Source organism: Oncorhynchus mykiss, chromosome 9 (genome assembly GCF_013265735.2).
Source record: "Oncorhynchus mykiss isolate Arlee chromosome 9, USDA_OmykA_1.1, whole genome shotgun sequence".
Taxonomy (NCBI): Eukaryota; Metazoa; Chordata; class Actinopteri; order Salmoniformes; family Salmonidae; genus Oncorhynchus; species Oncorhynchus mykiss.
Window position 1 is genome coordinate 37,224,984 of NC_048573.1, and position 25,732 is coordinate 37,250,715.

At 41.4% G+C, this 25,732-nt stretch overlaps 1 protein-coding gene across 2 annotated transcripts in view; it reads left to right on the forward strand.

Annotated features, from left to right (window-relative positions):
- Positions 1-25,732, forward strand: part of iqsec1a (IQ motif and Sec7 domain ArfGEF 1a) — a 180,127-nt gene that overhangs the window by 45,094 nt on the left and 109,301 nt on the right. For both annotated transcript variants that reach the window (XM_021615546.2, XM_021615553.2), the window contains exons 2-3: positions 8,482-8,511; positions 19,265-19,372. In XM_021615546.2, the coding sequence (XP_021471221.2) occupies positions 8,482-8,511; positions 19,265-19,372 (138 nt within the window). The remainder of the gene's footprint in view (positions 1-8,481; positions 8,512-19,264; positions 19,373-25,732) is intronic.

Sequence of the window (25,732 nt, forward strand, 5' to 3'; positions counted from 1 at the left end):
AGCGACTACCTTAGGACATCAAGTGTTTATCACGCTGTCTGTGCTGCTGAAGCTGCAACATAATTACAGGCATTTCTGATTGAAAAATGTTGGTACCAAAATCCCTCATTTGTATAGTAAAAACATTCCCTATTCCCCCAACCCTTGCACTCTTTGGCGAATAGGGCCTGACCTAATAGTATATCATAATCACATCGATACATTTATTATAACAAATTCTGAACACCGTATCAGCAAAATGGATGCAGAGGACGTGACAAATAAACTCAAAACGGTTTAACGGTTTAATGTTTACTGGTTGCTCAGGAGGTAATGGGGAAGTCAGATGGGTGTAATACATTTGACTAGTTGTGGGAAATACTGGAGATAAAGAAAGTAAGGAGGATGCACTGCGTGCATATTAGGCTATTGCCAAACAGGTGCTGTTAGATTGCAATATCATTTTTCTGACTGTTTGGAACAACGTAAACAATACTAAATCAATTACAAGTGTGTACCAGACAGTCTGTTGTAAGCCTTTATTACGGCAAAGACTAAAAACAGTCGTATTCATTTGTGAATGCAATTTCTGAAATGGAACAGTTTTATTTATTGTTTATGTTAATTATTCAAGGGTTGCTTTGTTATTTAATACAACTAAAATGCTTGATTGCATTTCAAACCATGAATGGCTCGCATGCTGTGAGATGAAATTAAGTTACGGTATTAAGACTAAACAGGATGCGTTTTTAGGCCTACAGATCAATCAATGGTGGTTATACAAGGCTGCAATACTAAGCATACTAATGATGATGATATTAATTATTATTATAATGATGATGATCATAATAGTAATAATAACAAGAAGGAGATCAAGAAAAAGGAGGGTTTATTATTATTAATAATATTATTATTATTATTATTATTATTATTATTATTATTATTATAAATATAATTTTTATGACAATTTGGAACAGTGTAAACACAATCAATTATAAATAGCACCAGAGAGGCTTTTCTAATGACAAAAAAAAGTGTAAAGCCTTTATTACAGCATAGCAAAGATTAAAAACAGCCACATTTGTGAAATTGTTTATTTGACATGTGGTTGCATAAGGCTTGGTGCTCACGGAATCAGTAGGCTACTAAACAAATACTCAAACAGGCAACTTCAGCAGGATCCGTCTTATTCCTGTAGATACAGTATATGTGGATGATTTATAAAGCCAGGCAGATTTAACAGTTAGGCTGTTGATTATAGAGCTAATTAAGGGCTCCCGAGTGGTGCAGCAGTCTAAGACACTGCATCTCAGTGTTAGAGGCATCACTACAGACACCCTGGTTCGAATCCAGGCTGTATCACAACCAGCCGTGCTTGTGAGTCCCATAGGGCAGCGCACAATTGGCCCAGCATCGTCCGGGTTTGGCCGGTGTAGGCCGTCATTGTAAATGAGAATATGTTCTTAACTGACTTACCTAGTTAAATAAAGGTAACATTTAAAAAGTTGGTTCACTCTTTCCTCACTTTTCTTAGACAATTAAGGCAATAGCTGTTTTCTTGTCTCCTAACTCCACTGCTGCCCCTGCCGCATTGTTCTCAACACCAATATGTTGATCAACTTTGCTATATGCATATGGTCAAGGAAAAGGCGTCAATTCAACAGAGCAGTGATGTTTTAGAACCGCGGACATCGACCACTATCTGTTACAAAACACCAAAAAGTTGAATGACATTCAGAGATTGTCAAGCCAAGCCTTCGATACTGGATATAAGGTAGGGAGGGATCTATTTTCTGTTTGTTGAGATAGACTATGTCAATTGGATTGTGGTGTCCCAAAGTTGGTAATCGGTATGCAGTTATGCTTTTCTTATTGGTTGTCTGGTGCATTGGCACAGAAACCTGTTGGTGCATATATTTTATCTAATTATAAATATAGCACCAGAATGTTGAAAATCTGATTTCCCCCTAGCTGATCATTGTCTGCAGCCGGGTCTGATCATACTGTAATGAAACGGCAGATGGAGTGAGCTCAGTTCTTATTTGTGGTCGTAATCATTGGGGGGGGTGCAATTTGTTATACAGTACAAGGGGAGGTTCATGTGAAAATATTATTTGCGTTGGGGGGATTTATGACACCTCGAGATGGACTCCCCCCCCCCAGTAACTATCCATTTCAGTAAGTAACTCAAGCAATTTCCTGTCCATTCATAATTAATGAAAATGCTGAGGAAGGTACTCCGTGTGAGGAAAATGGGTAGGCGATCAGTGTGCACATAAATGTAGCTATATTGGCCCTGATGGCTGGGTTCCAGAGAACAGAGCAGTTTCCCTTAACGGTAGAGTGGCATTTGTGCAATTCCACGTTAACCGAATTACGCTTTGATTCACATTTTTCACTTTAAAATGTATGCCAAACAAAAACCATTGATTTCAAAGTTTAACAAACTATTAGTGATGGGGAAAAAAATTAGTTACACTTCGGCATATTCATTTTGATGATATTGTTTTGACAATATCGCAGTTGGTTTTGTGCTAGTCGTCTGTACCTGTACCAAAACTCCTGTATGTTTCCTTCATAGTGTCGGGGGTTCACCTTGGGGTCATGATAGTGGCTGTACCAAATGTTTGATGTATTATAATAATTGATTATGCTTATGTTGTATTAATAGAAGGGGAGGGGTTATAAGACCCCTCCCTCCTTACCTGTATAGGGTCCTAGACTACAGATTAACAATGTGTATATATATTCATTATAAAGGTTTAATATTGTTCCAGTCTTTTCCAATCTCTGCCTCTTATAAAGAAACTGTCTGAGAAATGTGTGACAGACAGAACTCTGTAGGGGAGTGTAAGAGATTAGAGACTAGTCAGACATTCCACTATAAATCAACTTGGGGAGTGGACATTTACTGCTATTTTAGATAACACTAAAACTCTTGTTTATATAGCTGTGTAGTCATGGTTTTGGTCTCATGGGTAGAATGATGTAGGCAGTGCAGAACAATTTGCAGAACTTACTCAGAAACATGCATGCTATGTTCCTGTTCTCAACTTCTGTCTGCAATTGCATTAAATGAATGATTGATTTACTTTAAAGATATTGTCTGAATGCTAATTTCACCAATGAGCAAATGATTGACAAGGAACGAACCCCAACATTAGCTTGTTCTCCATCTTCTTTTGAAATAGTGAGGCAATTTGGTTTCGGCGCTTTTTAATTTTTTTACATGACTGATCAAAACGTGTTTTCTCATGTCTCTCTTGTCCCTCTGCAGCAGACATATATGGTGAGCAATATGATTGGAACATCGAATTGCAGTAAAATCACAGTATCGAATCTCAATAATTATAGAATCGTGAGAATCGCAATACTTTATTGTATCGGCACCAAAGTATCATAATAATATCGTATCGTGAGGTCCCTGGCAATTACCCAGCCTACAAACCATATAACTCTTATGCACAAGCACTACTTTGAATAATTTACACAAATGTTCACAAAAACACATTTACTGGAAGAACTGTGCAGATGCTAAATTTGGTAACAGAATTACAGTAAAATCTCGCTCAGTTTTTTTAGGAGACCACGTTTTCTGAATTGAGATTCAAAGATCTCTGCAGAAGGAATGTGGTGTCAGCGACCTACAGTAGGTGAAGTGGATTTTCACCCGCTAACGGAATTACGGGTCCCTGATCTGTACTATACAGAATGCATAATTATGGATACGAATATCATTCTCTTCATGGTGATGTATCCTGAATAGGTACACAAAGGTAGAAATATGTAATGTCCTTGTTTTGCATATTTGGTTATTATTCTACGCACTGTCTATTTTTGTAATAAGCTTCGTCCCCAAACAAGACCACATTTGGTTGGTCCAGACCAAAAAACAATTATAGACGTCTATGTTTAACAAGTTTGGACATCACACATTGTACAGTACTGGTTGATTACATCTGTTCAAATGCAATGTATTTTCCACGTTCGTTCCAGGTCACAATACACCTCCAAATGAATTGAAACCCTCCCTCAAGAAGTGAGCGCTATCCTCTTCCCATACAGTCCTTGTAAAACAGTTTTTGTTACCTAAAGGTTGAAATGAGGAATTCTACCCACTTGTCTTGGGTTCTCTGGAGTATCTAAAAAATAAATAAAAAAAATGTGGAGCTACATTCCAGCACAGCTTGTGGCCAACCAGACCTATGCCTCTATCATTATAGGCATGGTGGCACGGTGGGGATATTGTGATCTCTCCAATCGAATGTGGATCTAATTGCGTTGCATTATTTGCAAATATTGTTATTGTTATTATTGTTGTAAGATATATTGTCAGGGATTTCAATTTGGTTACTTTGTTTCATGGGTACGGTGCATTTGGAAAGTATTCAAACCACTTGACATTTTCCACATTTTGTTACGTTAGTCTTAATAATAACCTATAACGACAAAGCAAAAAGCACATTTAAAACAAAAAACATCACATTTTACATACGTATTCAGACCCTTTACTCAGTACTTTGTTGAAGCAGCGAGCAGCGCTCAGGTTCAAGTCTGGGCTCTGGCTGGCTGACTCAATGACATTAAGAGACTTGTCCCGAAGCCACTCCTGCGTTGTCTTGGCTCTGTGCTTAGGGTTGTTGTCCTGTTGGAAGGTCCCAGTCTGAGGTCCTGAGCGCTCTGGAGCAGGTTTTCATGAAGGATCTCTCTGTACTTTGCTCTGTTCATCTTTCCCTCGATCCTGACTGGTCTCCCAGTCCCTGCCCCTGAAAAACATCCCCACAGCATGATGCTGCCACCACCATGCTTCTCCGTAGGGAGGGTGCCAGTTTTCCTCCAGATGTGATGCTTGGCATTCAGGCCAAAGAGTTCAGTCTGGGTTTCATCAGACCACAGAATCTCGTTTCTCATGGTCTGAGAGACAATGTGGACTGTCATTTGCTTTTTACTGTGGAATGGCTTCCCTCTGCCACTCTACCATAAAGACCTGATTGGTGGAGTGCTGCAGAGATAGTTGTCCTTCTGGAAGGTTGTCCCATCTGCACAGAGGTACTCTGTAGCTCTGTCAGTGTCCATCAGGACCTCCCTGATCAAGTCCCATCTCCTTCTTCTAAATCATGTCCAATCAATTGAATTTACCACAGGTGGACTCCAATCACGTTGTAGAAACATCTCAAGGATGATCAATGGAAACAGGATGAAACAAGTCTCATAGCAAAGGGTCTGAATACACACAGAGAGAGACAGAGAGAGAGAGAGAGAGACTGCCCTACTATCCAGGTCTGTACCCAAACAATTTGAACTACTTTTAAAAATCCACCTCTCTAAAAACAAGTCTCTCACTGTTGCCGCCTGCTATAGACCACCCTTAGCTGTGCTCTGGACACTATATGTGAACTGATTGTCCCCCATCGATCTTCAAAGCTTGTGCTGCTAGGTGACCTAAACTGGAACATGCTTAACACCCCAGCCATCCTACAATCTAAGCTTGATGCCCTCACTCAAATGATCAATGAACCTACCAGGTACCACCCCAAAGCCGTAATCACGGGCACCCTCATAGACATCATCCTAACCAACTCGCCCTCTAAATACACCTCTGCTGTTTTCAACCAAGATCTCAGCGATCACTGCCTCATTGCCTGCATCCGTAATGGTTCAGCTTAAGCGACCTCCACTCATCACTGTCAAACACACCCTGAAACACTTTCTAATCGATCTGGCCCGTGTATCCTGGAAGGATATTGACCTCATCCCGTCAGTAGAGGATTCCTGGTTATTTAAAAAAAATGCCTTCCTCACCATCTTAAATAAGCATGCCCCATTCAAGAAATTTAGAACCAGGTTCTCTCAAGACCTGACTGCCCTTAACCAACACAAAAACATCCTATGGCATTCTGCATTGGCATCGAACAGCCCCCGAAAGCCAAGGCTAGCTTTTTCAAGCAGAATTTTGCTTCCTGCAACACAAACTCAAAAAAGTTCTGGGACACCGTAAAGTCCATGGAGAATAAGAACACCTCCTCCCAGCTGCCCACTGCACTGAGGATAGGAAACTGTCACCACCGATAAATTCACTATAATTGAGAATTTCAATAAGCATTTTTCTAATTTAAATTTTTCTATCATGCTTTCCACCTGGCTACCCCTACCCCGGTCAACAGCACTGTACCCCCCCACAGCAACTCGCCCAAGCCTTCCCCATTTCTCCTTCTCCCAAATCCAGTCAGCTGATGTTCTGAAAGAGTTGCAAAATCTGGACCCCTACAAATCAGCCGGGCTAGACAATCTGGACCCTTTCTTTCTAAAATGATCTGCCGAAATTGTTGAAACCCCTATTTACTACCCTGTTCAAACTCTCTTTTGTGTCGTCTGAGATTCCCAAAGATTGGGAAGCAGGTGCGGTCATCCCCCTCTTCAAAGGGGGGGACACTCTTGACCCAAACTGCTACAGACCTATATCTATCCTACCCTGCTTTTCTAACGTCTCCGAAAGCCAAGTCAACAAACAGATTACTGACCAAACAGCACCTCAGCCACGCTCAAGGTCCTAAACGATATCTTAACCACCATCGATAAGAAACAATACTGTGCAGCCGTATTTATTGACCTGGCAAAGACTTTCGACTCTGTCAATTACCACATCCTCATAGGCAGACTCAATAGCCTTGGTTTCCCAAATGATTGCCTTGCCAGGTTTACCAACTACTTCTCTGATAGAGTTCAGTGTGTCAAATCGGAGGGCCTGTTGTCCGGGCCTCTGGCAGTCTCTATGGGGGTGCCACAGGGTTCAATTATTGGGCTGACTCTCTTCTCTGTATACATCAATGATGTCGCTCTTGTTGCTGGTGAGTCTCTGATCCACCTCTACGCAGACGACACCATTCTGTATACTTCTAGCCCTTCTTTGGACACTGTGTTAACAACCCTCCAGACTAGCTTCAATGCCATACAACTCTCCTTCCGTGGCCTCCAACTGCTCTTATATACAAGTAAAACTAAATGCATGCTCTTCAACCGATCGCTGCCTGTACCTGCCCGCCCGTCCAGCATCACTACACTGGACGGTTCTTACTTAGAATATGTGGACAACTACAAATACCTAGGTGTCTGGTTAGACTGTAAACACTCCTTCCAGACTCGCATCAAACATCTCCAATCCAAAGTTAAATCTAGAATTGGCTTCCTATTTCGCAACAAATCATCCTTCACTCATGCTGCCAAACATACCCTCTTAAAACGGACTATCCTCCCGATCCTCGAGTTTGGCGATGTCATTTACAAAATAGCCTCCAATACCCTACTCAATAAATGTGATGCAGTCTATCACAGTGGCATCCATTTTGTCACCAAAGCCCCATATACTACCCACCACTGCGACCTGTACGCTCTCGTTGGCTGGCCCTCGCTTCATATTCGTCACCAAACCCACTGGCTCCAGGTCATCTACAAGACCCTGCTAGGTAAAGTCCCCCCTTATCTCAGCTTGCTGGTCACCATAGCAGCACCCACCTGTAGCACGTGCCCCAGCAGGTATATATCTCTGGTCACCCCCAAAACCAATTCCGCCTCTCCTTCCAGTTCTCTGCTGCCAATGACTGGAACGAACTACAAAAATCTCTGAAACTGGAAACACTTATCTCCCTCACTAGCTTTAAGCACCAGCTGTCAGAGCAGCTCACAGATTACTGCACCTGTACATAGCCCATCTATAATTTAGCCCAAACAACTACCTCTTCCCCTACTGTATTTATTTATTTATTTTGCTCCTTTGCACCCCATTATTTATATTTCTACTTTGCACATTCTTTCACTGCAAATCTACCATTCCAGTGTTTTACTTGCTATATTGTATTTACTTCTCCACCATGGCCTTTTTAAAAAAAAAAATTTTTTTTTGCCTTCACCTCCCTTATCTCACCTCATTTGCTTACATCGTATATAGACTTATTTTTCTACTGTATTGTTGACTTATTGACTGTTTTCACTCCATGTGTTGTTGAATGTGTCGAACTGCTTTGCTTTATCTTGGCCAGGTCGCTATTGTAAATGAGAACTTGTTCTCAACTTGCCTACCTGGTTAAATAAACGTGATAGAAAATAAATAAAAATGATTTGTTAAACTTTGAAATCAGTCGTTTCTTTTTGGCATACATTTTAAAGGGAACAATTTGATTCTCAGTGTAATTCAGTTTCTGTGCAATTGGCCTAACTTATCTGTTCAGTTTGGTCTTTTCTATTGTAGGCAGCTCTTAGCAAAGCGCTTGGTGCTGCAGGGTCCCTGTAATATGTCTTATATATCACTATACTTAATCACTGACTGAATGAAGAAACCAAGCTAGATAGCTAGTCATTTATATTGTCATATCATCCTTGATTAATTGGTCATTGTTTCAATTAGATGTTTCCATATACTGTGCGCTATTATTGAATGTCAATTAATTTATATTAACTTACAATGAATTGATTAGTGTGTTAATCTATTGCCTCTTTGTTTTCCAGAACTGAATGTGACAGTTCCAGAATGGTCAGGTATGTACACCATTACTCATGATGTAATGCACGTATTCAGGTAGCACTTTATTAACTCTGACCAAGGACACTCTTTCTCTGTCTGTCTTTCTCTCTGTTTTCCTCTCTCTCTTTCTTTCTCGCTCTCTCTCCACCCACGATTTCTCTTGAGTAGGTTCTGGTTCTAGATAACATATGATGCCCTACATTCTCCAGTCTATAGCTGACGGACCCTGTGATTAAAACATGCTGCAGTAGCAGAGACCTGAGTGATTGTCCTCAGGTGATGATAGTAGCAGCTAGGTGCTGATGATGTCTCAATGTCCACTAGTGGCTATTATGATGGGGGAAATTATGGGTTTGAGTGTTGAGTGCAACCCAAGGTTGCATTGAGGTTGTGTTGAGTGCAACCCATGACTGCATTGAGTACAATTAACTGTTGTATTTGAGTTATACCGTCTCTGTGGCATGAGGTTTATATGGGAGTGTCTCAGTAAACGTGAAAGCAGTGGAGTGATTTAAAGTTGGAATCAGCATACATCATTGATGTGATGTGCCTAGGGCTGAAAAACATGACTGGCATGTCGAGTAGAGGTGCTTTGCTTCCCGGTCCCTAGTAAATAAGCCCAGTTGTCTCCAGCTCCTTCTCTCCATAGTATATAGATGTAATATCTTGGGTAAGCAGCACATATGCTCCTGTTGAGCAGATGGTGAATTACACTCTTCCTCCTGCCTCTCAAGTGTTGTCTGTCTGAGCTTTCTGAGAATGGAGAGAACCCTAGAGGAGCTGAGTTTGTGTTGTTGATATACATTGGTGTAAAAATATTTTAAAGTACTACTTAAGTAGTTTTTTTGTGTCTGTGCTTTACTTTACCATTTATATTTTTGACAACTTTTACTACACTACATTCCTAAAGAAAGTACTTTTTACTTTTCCCTGACACCCAAAAGTAATTCACACACTACTGCCTCTGTGGCGGACTCACTAAACACAAATGCTTTGTTTGTAAATGAGGTGTTGGAGTGTGCCCCTGGCTATCTGTAAATTAAGAAAACAACAAGTTTGCTTAATATAAGGAATTTGAAATAATTATACTTTTACTTTTGATACATAAGTACAACAATTACATTTACTTGTGGAACTTATGTATATTTAAAACCAAATACTTTAAGACTTTTACTCCAGTAGTATTTTACTGGGTGACTTTCACTTTTACTTGAGTCATTTTCTATTCAGGTATCTTTACTTTTAGTATGACAATTGAGTACTTTTTCCACCACTGTTGATATACAGATGAAGTCGGAAGTTTACATACACCTTAGCCAAATACACCTTAGCCAAATACATTTAAACTAAGTTTTTAACAATTCCTGACATTTAATCCTAGTAAAAATCCCCTGTTTTAGGTCAGTAAGGGTCAACACTTTATTTTAAGAATGTGAAATGTCAGAATAATAGTGATTTATTTCAGCTTTTATTTATTTCATCACATTCCCAGTGGGTCAGAATTTTACATACACTCAATTAGTATTTGGTAGCATTGCATTTAAGTTGTTTAATTTGGGTCAAACGTTTCGGGTAGCCTTCCACAAGCTTCCCACAATAAGTTGGGTGAATTTTGGCCATCCCTCCTGACAGAGCTGGTGTAACTGAGTCAGGTTTGTAGGCATCCTTACTCACACGCTTTTTCAGTTCTGCCCACAAATTATCTATTATCTTTGTGATGGCCACTCCAATACCTTGACTTTGTTGTCCTTAAGCCATTTTGCCACAACTTTGGAAGTATGCTTGGGGTCATTGTCCATTTGGAAGACCCATTTGCGACCAAGCTTTAACTTCCTGACTGATGTCTTGAGATGTTGTTCAATATATCCACGTAATTTTTCTCCTCATTATGCCATCAATTTTGTGAAGTGCACCAGTCCTTCCTGCAGTAAAGCACCCCCACAACATGAACATGATGCTGCCACCCCTGTGCTTCACGGCTGGGATGGTGTTCTTCGGCTTGCAAGCCTCCCCCTTTTTCCTCAAAACATAACGATGGTCATTATGACCAAACAGTTCTATTTGTGTTTCATCAAACCAGAGGACATTTCTCCAAGAAGTGTGATCTTTGTCTCCATGTGCAGTTGCAAACCGTAGTCTGGCTTTTTTTTATGGTGGTTTTGGAGGAGTGGCTTCTTCCTTGCTGAGCGGCCTTTCAGGTTATGTTTTACTCTGGATATATATACATTTGTACCCGTTTCCTCCACAACGTCCTTTGCTGCTGTTGTGCTATTGTTTTTCACTTGAGTGGTATGACGGCTGTGTGGTCTCATGGTGTTTATACTTGCCTACTATTGTTTGTACAGATGGTCGTGGTTCCTTCAGGCATTTGGAAATTCCTCCCAAGGATGAACCAGACTTGTGGAGGTCTACAATTATTTTTCTGAGGTCTTGGCTGATTTCTTTTGATTTTCCCATGATGTCAAGCAAATACATCCACAGGTACACCTCCAATTGACTCCGATGTTGTCAATTAGCCTATCAGAAGCTTCTAAAGTCATGATGTCATTTTCTGTAATTTTCCACGCTGTTTAAAGGCACAGTCAACTTAGTGTATGTAAACTACTGACCAACTGTAATTGTGATACAATGAGTTATAAGTGAAATAATCTGTCTGTAAACAATTGTTGGACAAATGACTTGTGTCATGCACAGAGTAGATGTCCTAACCGACTTGCAAGAACTATAGTTTAACTTCTTACAGCTGAAATCCCGCTAACAGGATCGATATCACAACAGCCAGTGAAAGTGCGGGGCACCAAATTCAAACAACAGAAATCTCATAATTAAAATTCCTCAAACATACAAGTATTTTACACCATTTTAAAGATAAACTTGTTGTTAATCCCACCACAGTGTCCGACTTCAAAAAGACTTTACGATGAAAGCACACCAAACGATTATGTTAGGTCAGCACCTAGTCACAGAAAAACAGCCATTTTTCCAGCCAAAGGTTGAAACAGTTCCCATTCACCCCCACTTCACAGTGGAAGCCACAAACAAGGTTCTAAAGACTGTTGACGTCTAGTGGAAGCCTTAGGAAGTGCAATCGGACCAAATTTACACATTATCTTGGATAGGCAAAGAGTTGAAAACCAACAAGTCTCAGATTTCCCACTCCCTGGTTGGATTTTTTTTCTCAGGTTTTTGCCTGCCATATGAGTTCTGTTATACTCACAGACATCATTCAAACAGTTTTAGAAACTTCAGAGTGTTTTCTATCCAAACCTACTAATGATATGCATATCTTAGCTTCTGGGCCTGAGTAGCAGGCAGTTTACTCTGGGCACCTTATTCATCCAAGCTACTCAATACTGCCCCCCAGCCATAAGAAGTTAACAAGAAATGTATGGAGTATTTGAAAAGCGAGTTTTCATGACTCCAACCTAAGTGTAAACTTCTGACTTCAACTGTACATTAGATTCAGGCCATCTCTGTTCTTTCCTCCCATGTTATTTGTTGTGCTCCGGCCTCTTGTGTTACGTACTGGCTGTCCTCTCTTACTGAGGCGAAGGTGAAAGAGAGGGCTGAGCCCCAAAGGTGTCGTTGTCTTTTCCTGTGTGTGTTTGTGTGTGTGTGTGCTCACCCACTGAGCAGCATCACCAGCAGAGCCAGTGTACTAAAGATGCTGCGTTTCTGCCAGGGACTCAAACTGTGAAACAAAGAGACTTGGGCCTCTTTTCAATCAGCTATCAGGCTTTCTGAGATAACTGGCCAATAACCCATCCCGCTAATTAAGCCTTTACCCAAACACATGGGTAGTGTCAATCATCATAACTACAGTAGCAGCCGCTATTTCATCTACACTTTTAGTCATCCAAGAGCTAGTATGCATCGACTGCTACCACTGTTAATCCACTCCCCAGACAGAAATTCACGTTGTGTCTGTAGTCTTTCTACATCAATATGTAAAACCAGGGTCCGGCTGAGTGAAATTGCTTCAACATCCACCACTACGTTCAGCACTAATACAGTCCCAAGACTACCTACTACTACTAGGCCTCACAGTATGGGATGCCGTTTGGGTCTAATGCGTGTGATAAAAGATACAAGTCCAATAACAATATTTGATGCGTCTTTTAAACTGATAATTTGACATGTCAAATAACAAAATTATATTTTAGAATGTTGCGTGTGCCGAGTCTGCATTAGCAAGCCAAGTTTCACCACTACGGTCAGTAGCGCTGTCAAAGCTGTAAAAAAATAAGTCTGCAAACAAGCACGCACACCAGTCACAATGTGTTTTAAAATACCGCGTTGGTAATAAGCCATTATTTGTTCAACCGAATGGGAAAATGTCTGTGTGAGCATTTTAAATAAGATCAGGATCAAATGAGCAGGATGAAAATTGTTAGCTTGGTAGTCCAACATTCTCCCTGACATGCAACCATCCCAGAGGCAGGGGAGATAGGATGGTGATCCTGCTGCTTCTGCCTGCCAGCTAGCTAGGTAACAAACTCGGCAAGCTAGCCAGCTACAGTACCTAGCCCTGTTGCCCCATGCTAACATTATAAGCATGACTAAGCATGGGACCATCACCCAAATACAAAAGCTGTCTTATAAATGAGGGGTATTTTAGATGCCCGAAAAAGCTTTACCAGAATCATAGCATACATATCGGTGAATCGCCATGAAATATGGTGATGCTGTAATCAATGTGTAATCACTATGTCCAAAATTCATGAACGTGTTAAATTATTATGTGATGTGCAGTCACTTTCAGGTCCTGAATGGTGAACAAGCAAATAATGTTATTTGACATGTATATTTTTTGACACGTAAAGACCCAAACGGTGCTCTATATCACAGACCCTAGTCTTTCCCTTTTGATATACAATACTGAAGCTCAAAGTAAGCCAGGCTCTTCAAATTCAAAACCACTCCACAGCCACTGAGGTACCACTCTCCTGCGACACTCACTAGGCTCATAGTCATATTGCTTACAAGTCTCTTACATGTTAATATGCAGCTACACCATGACCTAAACTGAGCCTGGCTGTTTAAAATCTAGTGCATTACATACCTAGTTGGCTAGCTCTCGCTATCATTAAACATGGAAAAGTCATTGTACCTGAGAATTTGCTTTTCTGAGGTGAGGTACTGTAGCTGACAGTGAGCGGACGTGTAGGGGAACTAATGAGCGAAGAATAACAACATGGCTGTGATTAATTGGCCTTCTCCACTAATCAAAATGGATGGCTTCATTCAGACGTGATTAGGAGCCAGCAATGTGAGAGACTGACTGACTGCTGGTGTGAACAGCCTCAGAACAGCCTCAATGACCTGGTTTTGATGTGTAAAGCAGCACCCGTTCATAAACCCTGACTAGCAGGGAACAATAGGCTGGAGGGAGCTGGAGAGATCACCAGCAGTCACAGTCAGACACTCAATACAGTACGAGGGCTGGGGATGAATGTAAGCAGTGTTCATTCAAGTGTGATAAATATTTGAATAACACTTCCTGTTTTTCAGTGTGTGCAAATAAGTATGTTGGTGTGTGTTTCACAAAAGGGTAGTTATATTATCCTATGAATTCCGAAACACAGGAACCACAGGTAAATGCAACTCTCTACCATCTCTCTAGATTGAATCCAATTATCACTGTTATTATGAAACTATTTGATCATACAACATCCATATGGCTTCCAGTCATGGTAGCCATTTGTTGTCGTTCTGTTTTCCTGAATGAGGTTCCTCCTGTTACATGGGGAGGAGTAATGTTGGCCCAAAGCGGATTGACAATGAGTATGTTTGCATACACACTAATTAATCAACATTAAACTGATTGTGGCAGAATGCAGAGAATGGCATTAGTCATAAACCGTATTTATTAGGGGGATTGTTCTTCTTGCAAAGCAGGTAAACGTTTTAAACAAACTATTATATTAACCCGACTATCCACAACAGTCACATTATTGCATATAAGTGCATATAACCATGCTCAATGTGGTGATGCCTGCCTGCTTGTTTGCCTGCCTTTTTATTTTACCTTTATTTAACTAGGCAAGTCAGTAAGAACAAATTCTTATTTACAATGACGGCCTACCAGGGAACAGTGGGTTAACTGCCTTGTTCAGGGGCAAAAATACAGATTTTAAACTTGTCAGCCACAGGATTTGATCCAGCAACCTTTCGGTTACTGGCCCAACATTCTAACCACTAGGCTACCTGCCACCCCAACTCTGTAGAGGCTCAACGGAAGCGCTTTGCAACAAGAGGCCTGACAGAATCAGTGGCTTTTCATTCCCTTGTCATTCTCAGCAGGGAGGTGTGGAGACTGAAATAGAGAGTGATTAGAAAACCTAACTGTTATTACTGTGAAGGAGAGAGAACAAAGCACCGGCTCTGATCCCTCATGTTCAGGCCAATGCTTTCTGATTATGTGTTAAAACATCAGTAGCTGATGAAGACACCACTGTCATGTTTTGTAGCGTGTACATACTGCAGCATAATGATGATGTGATGATGGTAGTTGAGTGAATGTGCAATTATACAGAATTGCACCTATTTCAGATAATTTTTTAGCACTTCACACATGAAGTGACCTCGGTTAGGGCGAGTGGTAAATCTTAGATGGACAGCCATTACACAGACCTGGAATAATTTTGCATTTGCACCTCAGGGCTATATCAACAGGGGAGCAGGAAATGTCTGTGACAAGGTGACTACAGTAAGACAGGACTGTTTAACCTACTGTTTAACCTGCAAGCTTGCACCTTGCTCAGTCACAGTGCGATGCCAGGAACTGTCGCTGCATGCGGACTCACTGTGGTCCCTGGGTAGAAGAGGTGTCTACTGTCCTCTGCTGCCACTGCGCCTTGCCTCTGGATTCATTAGAAGTGTTCTCCAGGGAAACATTTGAAACGTTTTCCCAACTGCACTTCATTGGGATCAAACAAGGTTGTCCTCTGCTACTCATGAGCGTATATATATCTCATCGCCATGGAGAGTGATGGTGAACTTTGATAACAGCCCACTGAAGAGGAGATTTGTCCTTGAGTTGTACTCCCACCATCCTCTGTTTAAAACACACACAGGCCCCTGTCAGACTGAAAACATTCTGGACCAATGATTAAGCTATAAGGCATGAGAACCCAGGGATTATCATGTGAATAACCCCCTACTAAGGGCTGTTTTAGGAGATTCTGAGATACTGGAACTGGCGTCCCTGACTCCGGCAATCATACCATCCTCAAAGTTGCTTAGGTCACTCATTTTGGCCATTCTAACATACAATCGAACAGTAACTGAATGCCTCGATGCCTGTCTGCCTCCTTTTATATAGCAAGCCATGGTCATGTGCCTCACTATCTGTAGGAGTGCGCACTTCTCGGGAACAAGTGGGGTACCTAATAGATATGGCATATATAGAGGTCCGTGGGGCAATGCACAATTGGCCTAGCGTTGTCCGTGTTAGGGAGGGTTTGGCCGGTAGGGATATCCTTGTCTCATCACGCATCAGCGACTCCTGTGGCGGGCCGGGCGCAGTGCACGCTAACCAAGGTTGCCAGGTGCATGGTTGGATGTGCGCTGGGTTGGATGCGCGCTGTGTTAAGAAGCAGTGCGGCTTGGTTGGGTTGTGTATCGGAGGACGCATGACTTTCAACTTTCGTCTCTCCCGAGCCTGTACGGGAGTTGTAGCGATGAGAAAAGATAGTAGCTACTAAAAACAATTGGATACCACGAAATTGGGGAGAAAAAGGGGTACAATTAAAAATAAAATAAAAATCACATTTTGTGAGTTTTTTTTTATAGGGCAAGGCAGCTCTAACCAACATCTCCAATCTCATCTCCTTGATTGGGCTCTAGGTTAGCTGACTTCTGACTACAAATAGCTTTTGGAAAAGTCATTAGCCTAGGGGTTCACATACTTTTTCCAGCCTTTAAATGATGTATTCAATATAGACAAGGAAAAACACAATTTGTGTGTTATTAGTTTAAGCACACTGTGTTTGTCTATTGTTGTGACTTAGATGAAGATCAGATCAAATTTGATGACCAATTTATGCACAAATCAAGGTAATTTTAAAGGGTTCACGCCCTTTTTCTTGCCACTGTATATAAATATATATAACACGGCTGTCAGCCAATCAGCATTCAGGGCTTGAACCACCCAGTTTACAATGGAATTTATTTCCTGGTATTGTTTTGATAACCCCCTCTCCCATTATTCTCAGCACTGTGCTTCACCTTGAATGACATCCAAGTCAGCACAGACAGACAGCTAGCTGAACTCACAAACTGCACTATCTATGGTGACCAAGCAGAACGGAAGTTATTTATGATGATTTTCCTTTAAGTTGCCTCAGCCTGCTGGCTTGTAGAAAGGCTCTCCTACAATTTACCAGTGGAGTTGTGTAACACCCATTGCTGATTTCGATTTGGAGATGTGTCTCTGTGTGCCTGCGTTTGGTCTCTGCAGCCCTGCCAGTCACTAATAGAGGAAAGAAATCAGAGTAATTCATGGTTCACAGCTCCCCAAACTCATTCAGTGGAGAAAGAGAGCGAGAGAGATGGGACATTAGCATTTGTGAAATTAATAATTCAAACAGCAGTAAATGGCATCAGCCCTTGATTCAATTTGCAACTGATATTAATCATGGCTTGTGTGCAGAAATTAGAAATTAAAAAACTTTTTCGGTGCATTCTGGGCTTTTCTGGGAAGGTGTTTTCAAGCAAGACATGAACTGATTATACTCTGTGATAATGGCAAAATACAAGGCGACTGTAATTCCTCACCTATATTCATACTATAATTACTTTTCTTACATAGCTGTGAATTTCAATAGAGGGATTACAGAATATTACTGCACACATCCTACCTACCAGTCAAGCTATTGTTCATGGAACATTAGCGAAGACACTGAGGCCAAATGTTAATCTGATTGAGCAAACTGCTTTCATAAAAGATGTCAGATAGCGTTTCCTGCTGCTCTGTGTGTCTGACAGAGATGGGATCAAAGTTCTGTGATGGAGAAAAATGGCCACTGTTCAGCATTCAGGCCAGATGTTACATGGCTCCATGCTTAATGAAGGTCCTCACCTCTGAGAGACTGATGGCAGACTGGTGGTGGACTGAAGAGGGGATGGTCCCGGCACCAGCGGGTCGAAGGTGGATCATGGAAGCTCTTCTATAGATGAGTGAGAAGTGCTGCTGGGGAGAACTACTTCAGGTATATGATGATAAAGAAGGAGAGAGATGGCCATAACGACATCAGGAGGAGAGGTCCTTGATAAAATAGAGCAGCGCAGAACACAAACATACAAAGACTGTAGAAACACTACAAATAACCTGACCTTCTGTCTACATGGGCAATTACTTTCCATTTCTTTTGTCCTTTCTTTGGAATTATTTTTCATTTCTTCATGTCTCTCCTTCCTCTTTCACAAGTAGGATTGAAGTGTATTCAGGATGTTTTTTTACACAAGTCACAATGAGATTTATGCGGTAGCGGCTGCCATAGACAGAACCTTCATTATGCCGCTGGGCATGTTCGGGTGTATTCTGGGAGGTGACCTCTGAACTGCACCATTGTATTTCATACCTAGTGCCTCTCTGTGTTCATGATGAATGTGTCCGTACAGCTGCTGAACATTTTGTTTATATGGCTCTACTGCATATGATCTTAAACATCTCATCAATGTCATGTTGCTGATTAATTCACTAATTTGATCATTTCATTTGTCCTGCACTAAATATTGTTGTTCTACTGAATTGTTAATATTATGACCTACTGCGTTTCCATGGTGTAGCTGTTAATAGATCATAATGCAAGCGGAACCATCTGAATAATGAAAACCATACTCCTGCTGCTCAGCTGATTCATTTTAGGATGTGGAAAGAGCGATTTGGGAGAACTAAGTGTGTTTGTTAACCCCACATTATATATGATGTATGATGTCGTAGACTCCAGATTAAACTGTAGATTTTCCAGGCAATACATCTCTTCTGTGGAACGATTGTAATGTGTGCTAGGCGTTTAAAAAAAAGACCATCAAATTCAGTTCTTTAGCGTGAGTTCTTTTACTCAATTGGCCTATATGAATACGGCTGCATTGAAATGTTTCTTACTGAAGAAATATGAACCACGGTAGCAATTTAAAGGGAACAGGTTGGAGAGTATGGGAAAATGATTAGACCAAGTAAAATGCTCTGGATACATTCAGTAACATGATAAGAATGTTCCTGAAAAATGTGGGTAGGTGCATACATTACAAGGGTTTGAGGGAGAGGACTAACTGGTGTCTCCAAATGGCCACACACCTCTACAAAGTGTGCGCAGTTCTTAATTTCAATGCATTTTTATGACTCAAAGAAGTCTTTACCTGGAAGTTGTTTTTTGGAGCTCTCCAAGCTGTGCTGTTCAGGAACTAGAGCATGCACACTTGTAGTTTTTTTTTTTTTTTGGTACACAACCCTGAATGCTTTTTCTCTTTAAAATGTGTGTTAAACAGAAAAGCATGGGTATGTGATTTAATATCCTAAACACAATAATACACCATTTTAAAACACAGATGTATGAAAATAATGAGTGCTCAGGTTGAGAGTGAAGCAGGAAGGTGCCACTGGCTGAACTGGTGCCATAAAAATATCCCCTTGTCACCTGGGGAACAATCCTGAGGCACTCACACACACACACACACACACACACATTTATCCTGTCGTTCAGTTCCAAATGAAATGGCTCCAGTCAGGTTATGATGACTGTGTTCTGTTTCTCTCTACAGGAGACATGCCTCTCTGCCCATCGACGTCACCGAGAACCCTGCCAGTCTGGTGTCAGCCGGCTGTAGGAGAGGTTTCCCCTGCCGCAAGTGGAAGTCTGCCTCTTTTGGGTACAGTAACATGTTGTTTTTGTTCGGGTGTGTGTGAGTTCAGTGTGCCTGTATGGACCCCTAAAGCTTGATAGCACTGAAATGTTTTGTTTGGCTTTAATCACAACTGGTGCCCTCAAACTGCAGATGACTAAAGCCTTTTTCACATTGGCAGTTTTGAAGTGACTGAAATAAAATCTTATTTTTCCTGCAGTCTGAACAGATTCTGATATTTCAAGCCACATTTCAAACCTCATTCGTAGGTGGTTTGAAGTAAGAAACAAATCCTATTATTGGATATGTCTGAATGGTCAAATCTGATTTATTTGCCCTCAAATGGTTTTTAGACTGGCATATCTTGTTGCTTGCTAGCTACTCTGACAGTTTGACAACAACATGTGGTAGCTAACTAGCTTGTTAATTGTTTACAAACAAATGAGTGAGTGTGCTCGAAAACTAAACCGCTACCTAGCTATCTTTTTGACTGCCGTGGTTACTTGTTTTGGAAGTTGGATCATCTTATCCTTTTGAGGCTTTAAGTGTTCTTACACTATGATTTTGAACATTCAAAGCACATGGGAATAGTCCATGGCAGGCATTGTTGTCACCTTAGATTGCTACACAACTTCTGAGTGATAGGAAGCACAAGGTTCACCACCAATCAGCCTATACCATTGTGCACACACCGGTCGTTACCATGACAACTAGCCTAGCCATGTCAGAAAATGACTGCTTTCTGAACACACACACCACACACACACACACACACATACATACAATTTGGTCACTTGTAACTTGCTGTTTGACAGTCAGTAGTCCAAAACAGATTTGAAAAACAAAACAGATAAGGCCTGCAGTGTGAACAAGGCTTACGTGTTTGATGTGACTGTGTTACTGTTATAAACAGAGTTCACAGTAAAATTGCCTTCTGGTGGATATGTTGCACCATGTTTGAGTCTCTTGGCATATTCTAGTGAGCTGATTGTGATACCTTATCCATCTGGGGGGGACATGGCTGTTTTTTTCCCCCTGGACATTCCTAATGGGCATTCTGTCCATTATGTAGTCCACTAATGAGATATGATGTTGGTGTATAATACCACCCACTACCTGGAGCCTGAGAGCCTCTCAATAAACAACAAGAGCCGGACGAGATAAGAGAGCACACACACAACACACACACAGCTTCTAAAGGTTTCAAAGCTTCTTCATTGCCCTGTGCTTCATCATCAAATAGCAATGAGCTCCCACTCAATAGCCTGCCCTCCTCATTATAGGCCCAAATTATCCCCGAAGCTCATACCAGGCTCATTTCAAAAACATTTAACATCTGTATCTACGGTGTGTTTATATGGAAATGAGAGACCAAGACCTGAGATATGGGTATCTGATATTGTAGATGTTGTGAAGTGTTTCATTGATTTAAATGCCATGGGGTTCTATGACGTTTTACAGAGAAACAGAGGAGATTATCGTGAACATATTGAGTAATTAGTATGTCAGATCAGTTGTGTCCTCTGTGATAGTGTTTGTTTCAGGAACACATTTAGTAGCTAATAGGTGAAATGGGTTATGAAGGCCAACACAATAATGGATGTGATTTGAAGCGTGATAGGCTGGCTCGCAGCGCTGTTGTTTTTGCTTCATCATTTCACAGACTCATTAGCATAATCAGTCCCTAATCACCAACCAGCTGACTGACGACAGAGCACAACACTCCAATATGCCCCCAACACATTAGTGATTATTTGGACAATTTACTGATTTGTTTTAGTTGGCTGCTGTGTTAATTTATCCCCCAGGTGGTTATTACATTTAAATGTATTAACATTATTAAGAAGTGTTAATTACTGCAGCTCAGCATTATGTACACAGTACATGCAGTATTACTGCTGAACAATTAACTGAAATTTCCTTTTTTTCACCCATTTTTTTTTTTTAAGCAATTGACTGACTGTGATAAAGCTGCTCTCACTACACTGGAAGATAATAAGAATATGACTTTTAGATCGCAAGTATGTTTATCATACATGTCAGATTTCAATACTGGCCGATGTCATAACTCGGGAGGATATCTTCTCTCGAATGAGACATTTATCATATTTTTTCGATAAATGTGTAGTTTAACAGAGGGTCTAGCACATTTCTCCTATTTGTCAGCTTCTTAAGTCCAGGGTGCATTGCATGGTGCCGTTGCCACAGATATTAGAGAAATGAGAGAGGAATCCCATTGGGCAATTAATGGAGGAATGTATAACACCCCAACCCCAGCAGACTGTCGACCAATCGCGTTCACGTTGTCAAGCTGCGTCACGTGGTTGCTAAACTAATCGTCACTCAATCCCTTCTCAAAGGCAGCGTATGAGTCGAGAAAGGTACCTATTTTGCTCAAAATCACAAATCCGAAGCTATACAATATTACAGATATGAAGTTAATTATCTCATCTCAGAAAAGATTTGTAATGTTGTACTTCTTGATCAAATGTTATTGGTCACATACACATGGTTAGCAGATGTTAATGTAAGTGTAGTGAAATGCTTGTGCTTCTAGTTCCGACTATGCAGTAATATCTAACATGCAATCTAACAAATTCACAACAACTACCTTATACACTCAAATGTAAAGGGATGAATAAGAATATGTACATATAAATATATGGGTGAGCGATGGCGTGCGGCACAGGCAAGATGCAGTACATGGTGTAGAATACAGTATATACATATGAGATGAGTAATGTAGGATATGTAAACATGATTAAAGTGGCGTTATTTAAAGTGACTAGTGGTACCTTTATTAAGTCCATTTATTTAAGTGGCCAGAGATTTGCAGTTGGGCGGTGCAATTGCTGTACCAGGCGGTGATACAGCCCGACAGGATGCTCTCGATTGTACATCTGTAAAAGTTTGAGTGATTTCGATGACAAGCCAAATTTCTTTGTATGTGTGGGTGGATCATTTCAGTTTGTCTGCGATGTGTATGCCGAGGAACTTAAAACTTTCCACCTTCTCCAGTGTCATCGATGTGGATGGGGTGTGCTCGCTCTGCTGTTTCCTGAAGTCCACAATCATCTCCTTTGTTTTGTTGACGTTGAGTGAGAGTTTATTTTCCTGACACCACAGTCCAAGGGCCCTAGTACAGGAGAGGGCTGAGAACGCACCTTTGTGGGGCCCCAGTGTTGAGGATCAGCGGGGTGGAGATGCTGTTTCCTACCTTCACCATCTGGGGGCCCGTCAAGAAGTCCAGGACCCAGTTGCATAGGGCGGGGTCGAGACCCAGGGTCTCGAGCTTAATGATGAGTTTAGAGGGTAGTATGGTGCTAAATGCTGAGCTGTAGTCAATGAACAGCATTCTTACATAGGTATTCCTCTTGTCCAGATGGGATAGGGCAGTGTGATGGCGGTTGCATTGTCTGTTGACGTTTTGGAGCGGTAAGCAAATTGGAGTGGGTCTAGGGTATCAGATAGGTTGAAGGTAATATGATCCTTGTCTAGTCTCTCAAAGCAATTCATGATGACAGAAGTGAGTGCTACGGGGGCAATAGTAATTTAGTTCAGTTACCTTCGCTTTCTTGGGAACAGGAACAATGGAGGCCATCTTGAAGCATTTTGGATTGGTAGGGATTGGGATTGGTTGAATATGTCCGTAAACACACCAGCCAACTGGTCTGCACATGTTCTGAGGACGGGGCTAGGGATGCCATCTGGGCCGGCAGCTTTGCGAGGGTTAACACGTTTTAAATGTTTTACTCATGTTGGCCATGGAGAAGGAGAGTCCACAGGCTTTGGTAGCTGGCCGTGTCAGTGGCACTGTATTGTCCTCGAAGCGAGCAAAGAAGTTGTTTAATTTGTCTGGGAGCAAGATGGCAATGTCCGCGACGGGGTTGGTTTTCTTTTTGTAGTCCGTGATTGACTCTAGACCCTGCCACATACGTCTCATGTTTGAGCCATTGAATTGCGACTACTTTGTCTCTCTACTGACCATTCATTCCTATAATTGTTGACGTAATGTATGCTAATGTTGAGCTCTCCTTGTCCCAGAACTGCCCAGAATGCATCACGCGGCCCATTGATGTTAAAACGATTCCAATGTCCTTAAAAGTATGTCTGCTGTTGCGAATGTCAGACTCTACTTTGTAAGGCACATCGATCTGCAGGTTGAACATGGTAACATGGTAAATTGATTGTACAGTTTGTTTAGGCGATTTCACAGCTGACTAGCTACTTCACATGCTGATATTGTATTTGGTATTATAGTGTGTAGCTACGTTTGCTAGCTAGCTACGTTTGATAGCTAGCCAGCCAGCCCATAGAGAGAGCATTGTATTGTGGATGTTGTAGATGACCTGAGCTGCAACAGATTTCCACAATGGTTTTTACATGTTGCTACCAAACTTATTATAACGCCAAAATGAAACATTTGTTCACAAACAAATACTGTCAAATATTAGTCTTATGTAACACTGTAAATTATAGGAATGAATGGTTTTGGGTGGATTTATTTTCTTTAATACATGCTTTAATGAGATCTTTCATTCCTCATGTCTGTTTTAGTTCTTTGTCTTTTGTGGCAACGATGTTTTCTTGTGCTTGATCACTTCTGTGTTGGCATTTTCTTTTTGTGTTATGAGGTTGCCTTTGTCCTCCAGGACAGGACTGAATAAAGTCTTAGCACATGATAAAACACTGAATACATGTCCTCTACCACAACACAAAGGCACAGTTCGTCACACTCAAGGTTAATGGAACAGATTAGTTTACAGGACTAATGGAAAACAGGCATTTACTCCGGAAGCCAATGCTAGAACTGCTTTTTACACAGTGTCACTAAACGGATGTCAAACCATTTCTATTTTCTTTGTGAAGATTATCTGCTGTGACACGGTAGGCCTGTGTGAGGCCCATATTAAAGAGAGTGGTTTATCTTCATACCTGTGTGTGTGAAGTATTGTGTGTGTGTGTGTGTGTGTGCAGTATTGGAGAGGAGGGTAAATATTATTAGTGTGGGATTTCAAATAGCTGCTGTTATCTCCTTTGGCATGCTGAGTCATTATTTCAGTTATTGACATTTGCCTGTATGCTAATGTTCAACTGAAAAGCAGTACTGTATATTTTCCCTGAATACTTTCAGTATTACACACAGGTTGTGATGCCGTTTCAAAATGGTGTGTTGTGATTGTTGTTGTGAGCGTTGTTCACACTTACAGTATACAGAACATGCTGTAAGTCAGCTAAAGTTGCTGATAAGTTTCAATTGTTTTGTGCTAGGACTGAAGTACATGGGATGTTCAGAATTGTAGATCGTCCAACTTTGTCCTTGAGCGTTAGGTATACAGTATATTCGGAAATGATTCAGACTCCTTGACCTTTTCCACATTTAGTTATGTTACAGCCTTATTCTAAAATGTATTAAATTACATAAGTATTCAGACCCTTTGCTATGAGACACGAAATTGTACTCAAGTACGTCCTGTTTTCAGTGATCATCCTTGGGATGTTTATACAACCTGATTGGAGTCCACCTGTGGTAAATTACATTGATTGAACATGATTTGGAAAGGCACACACGTCTATATGAGGCGAACAGATGTCAGAGCATGTCAGAGCAAAAACCAAGCTATGAGGTTGAAGGAATTGTCCTCAGAGCTCCGAAACAGGGTTGTGCCAAGGCATAAACACTGTAGCCTCCATCATTCTTAAATGGAAGAAGTTTGGAACCACCAAGACTCTTCCTAGAGCTGGCCGCTCGGCCAAACTGAACAATCGGGGGAGAAGGGCAATGGTCACTCTGACAGAGCTCCAGAGTTCCTCTGTGGGTATTAGAGAATCTTCCTGAAGGATAACCATCTCTGCAAGCACTCCATCTATCAGGCCTTTATGGTAGAGTGGCCAGACGGAAGCCACTCCTCAGTAAAAGGCACATGACAACCCGCTTGGAGTTTGCCAAAAGGCACCTAAATGAAACCATGATGAAACCAAGTATGAACTCTTTGGCCTGAATGCCAAGCGTCACATCTGGAGGAAACCTGGCACCATCCCCATGGTGAAGAATGGTGGTGGCAGCATCATGCTGTAGGGATGTTTTTCAGTGGCAGGGACTGGGAGACTAGTCAGGATCGAGGGAAAGATGAACGGACCAAAGTACAAAATGATCCTTAATAATGAAAACCTGCTCCAGAGCGCTCAGGACCATGACCCTAAGCACACAGCCAAGACAACGCAGGAGTAGCTTCAGGACAAGTCTCAATGTCCTTGAGTGGCCCAGCCAGAGCCCGGACTTGAACCTGATCGAACATCTCTGGAGAGACATGAAAATAACTGTGCAGCGATGCTCCCCATCCAACCTGACAGAGCTTGAGAGTATCTGCAGAGAAGAATGGGAGA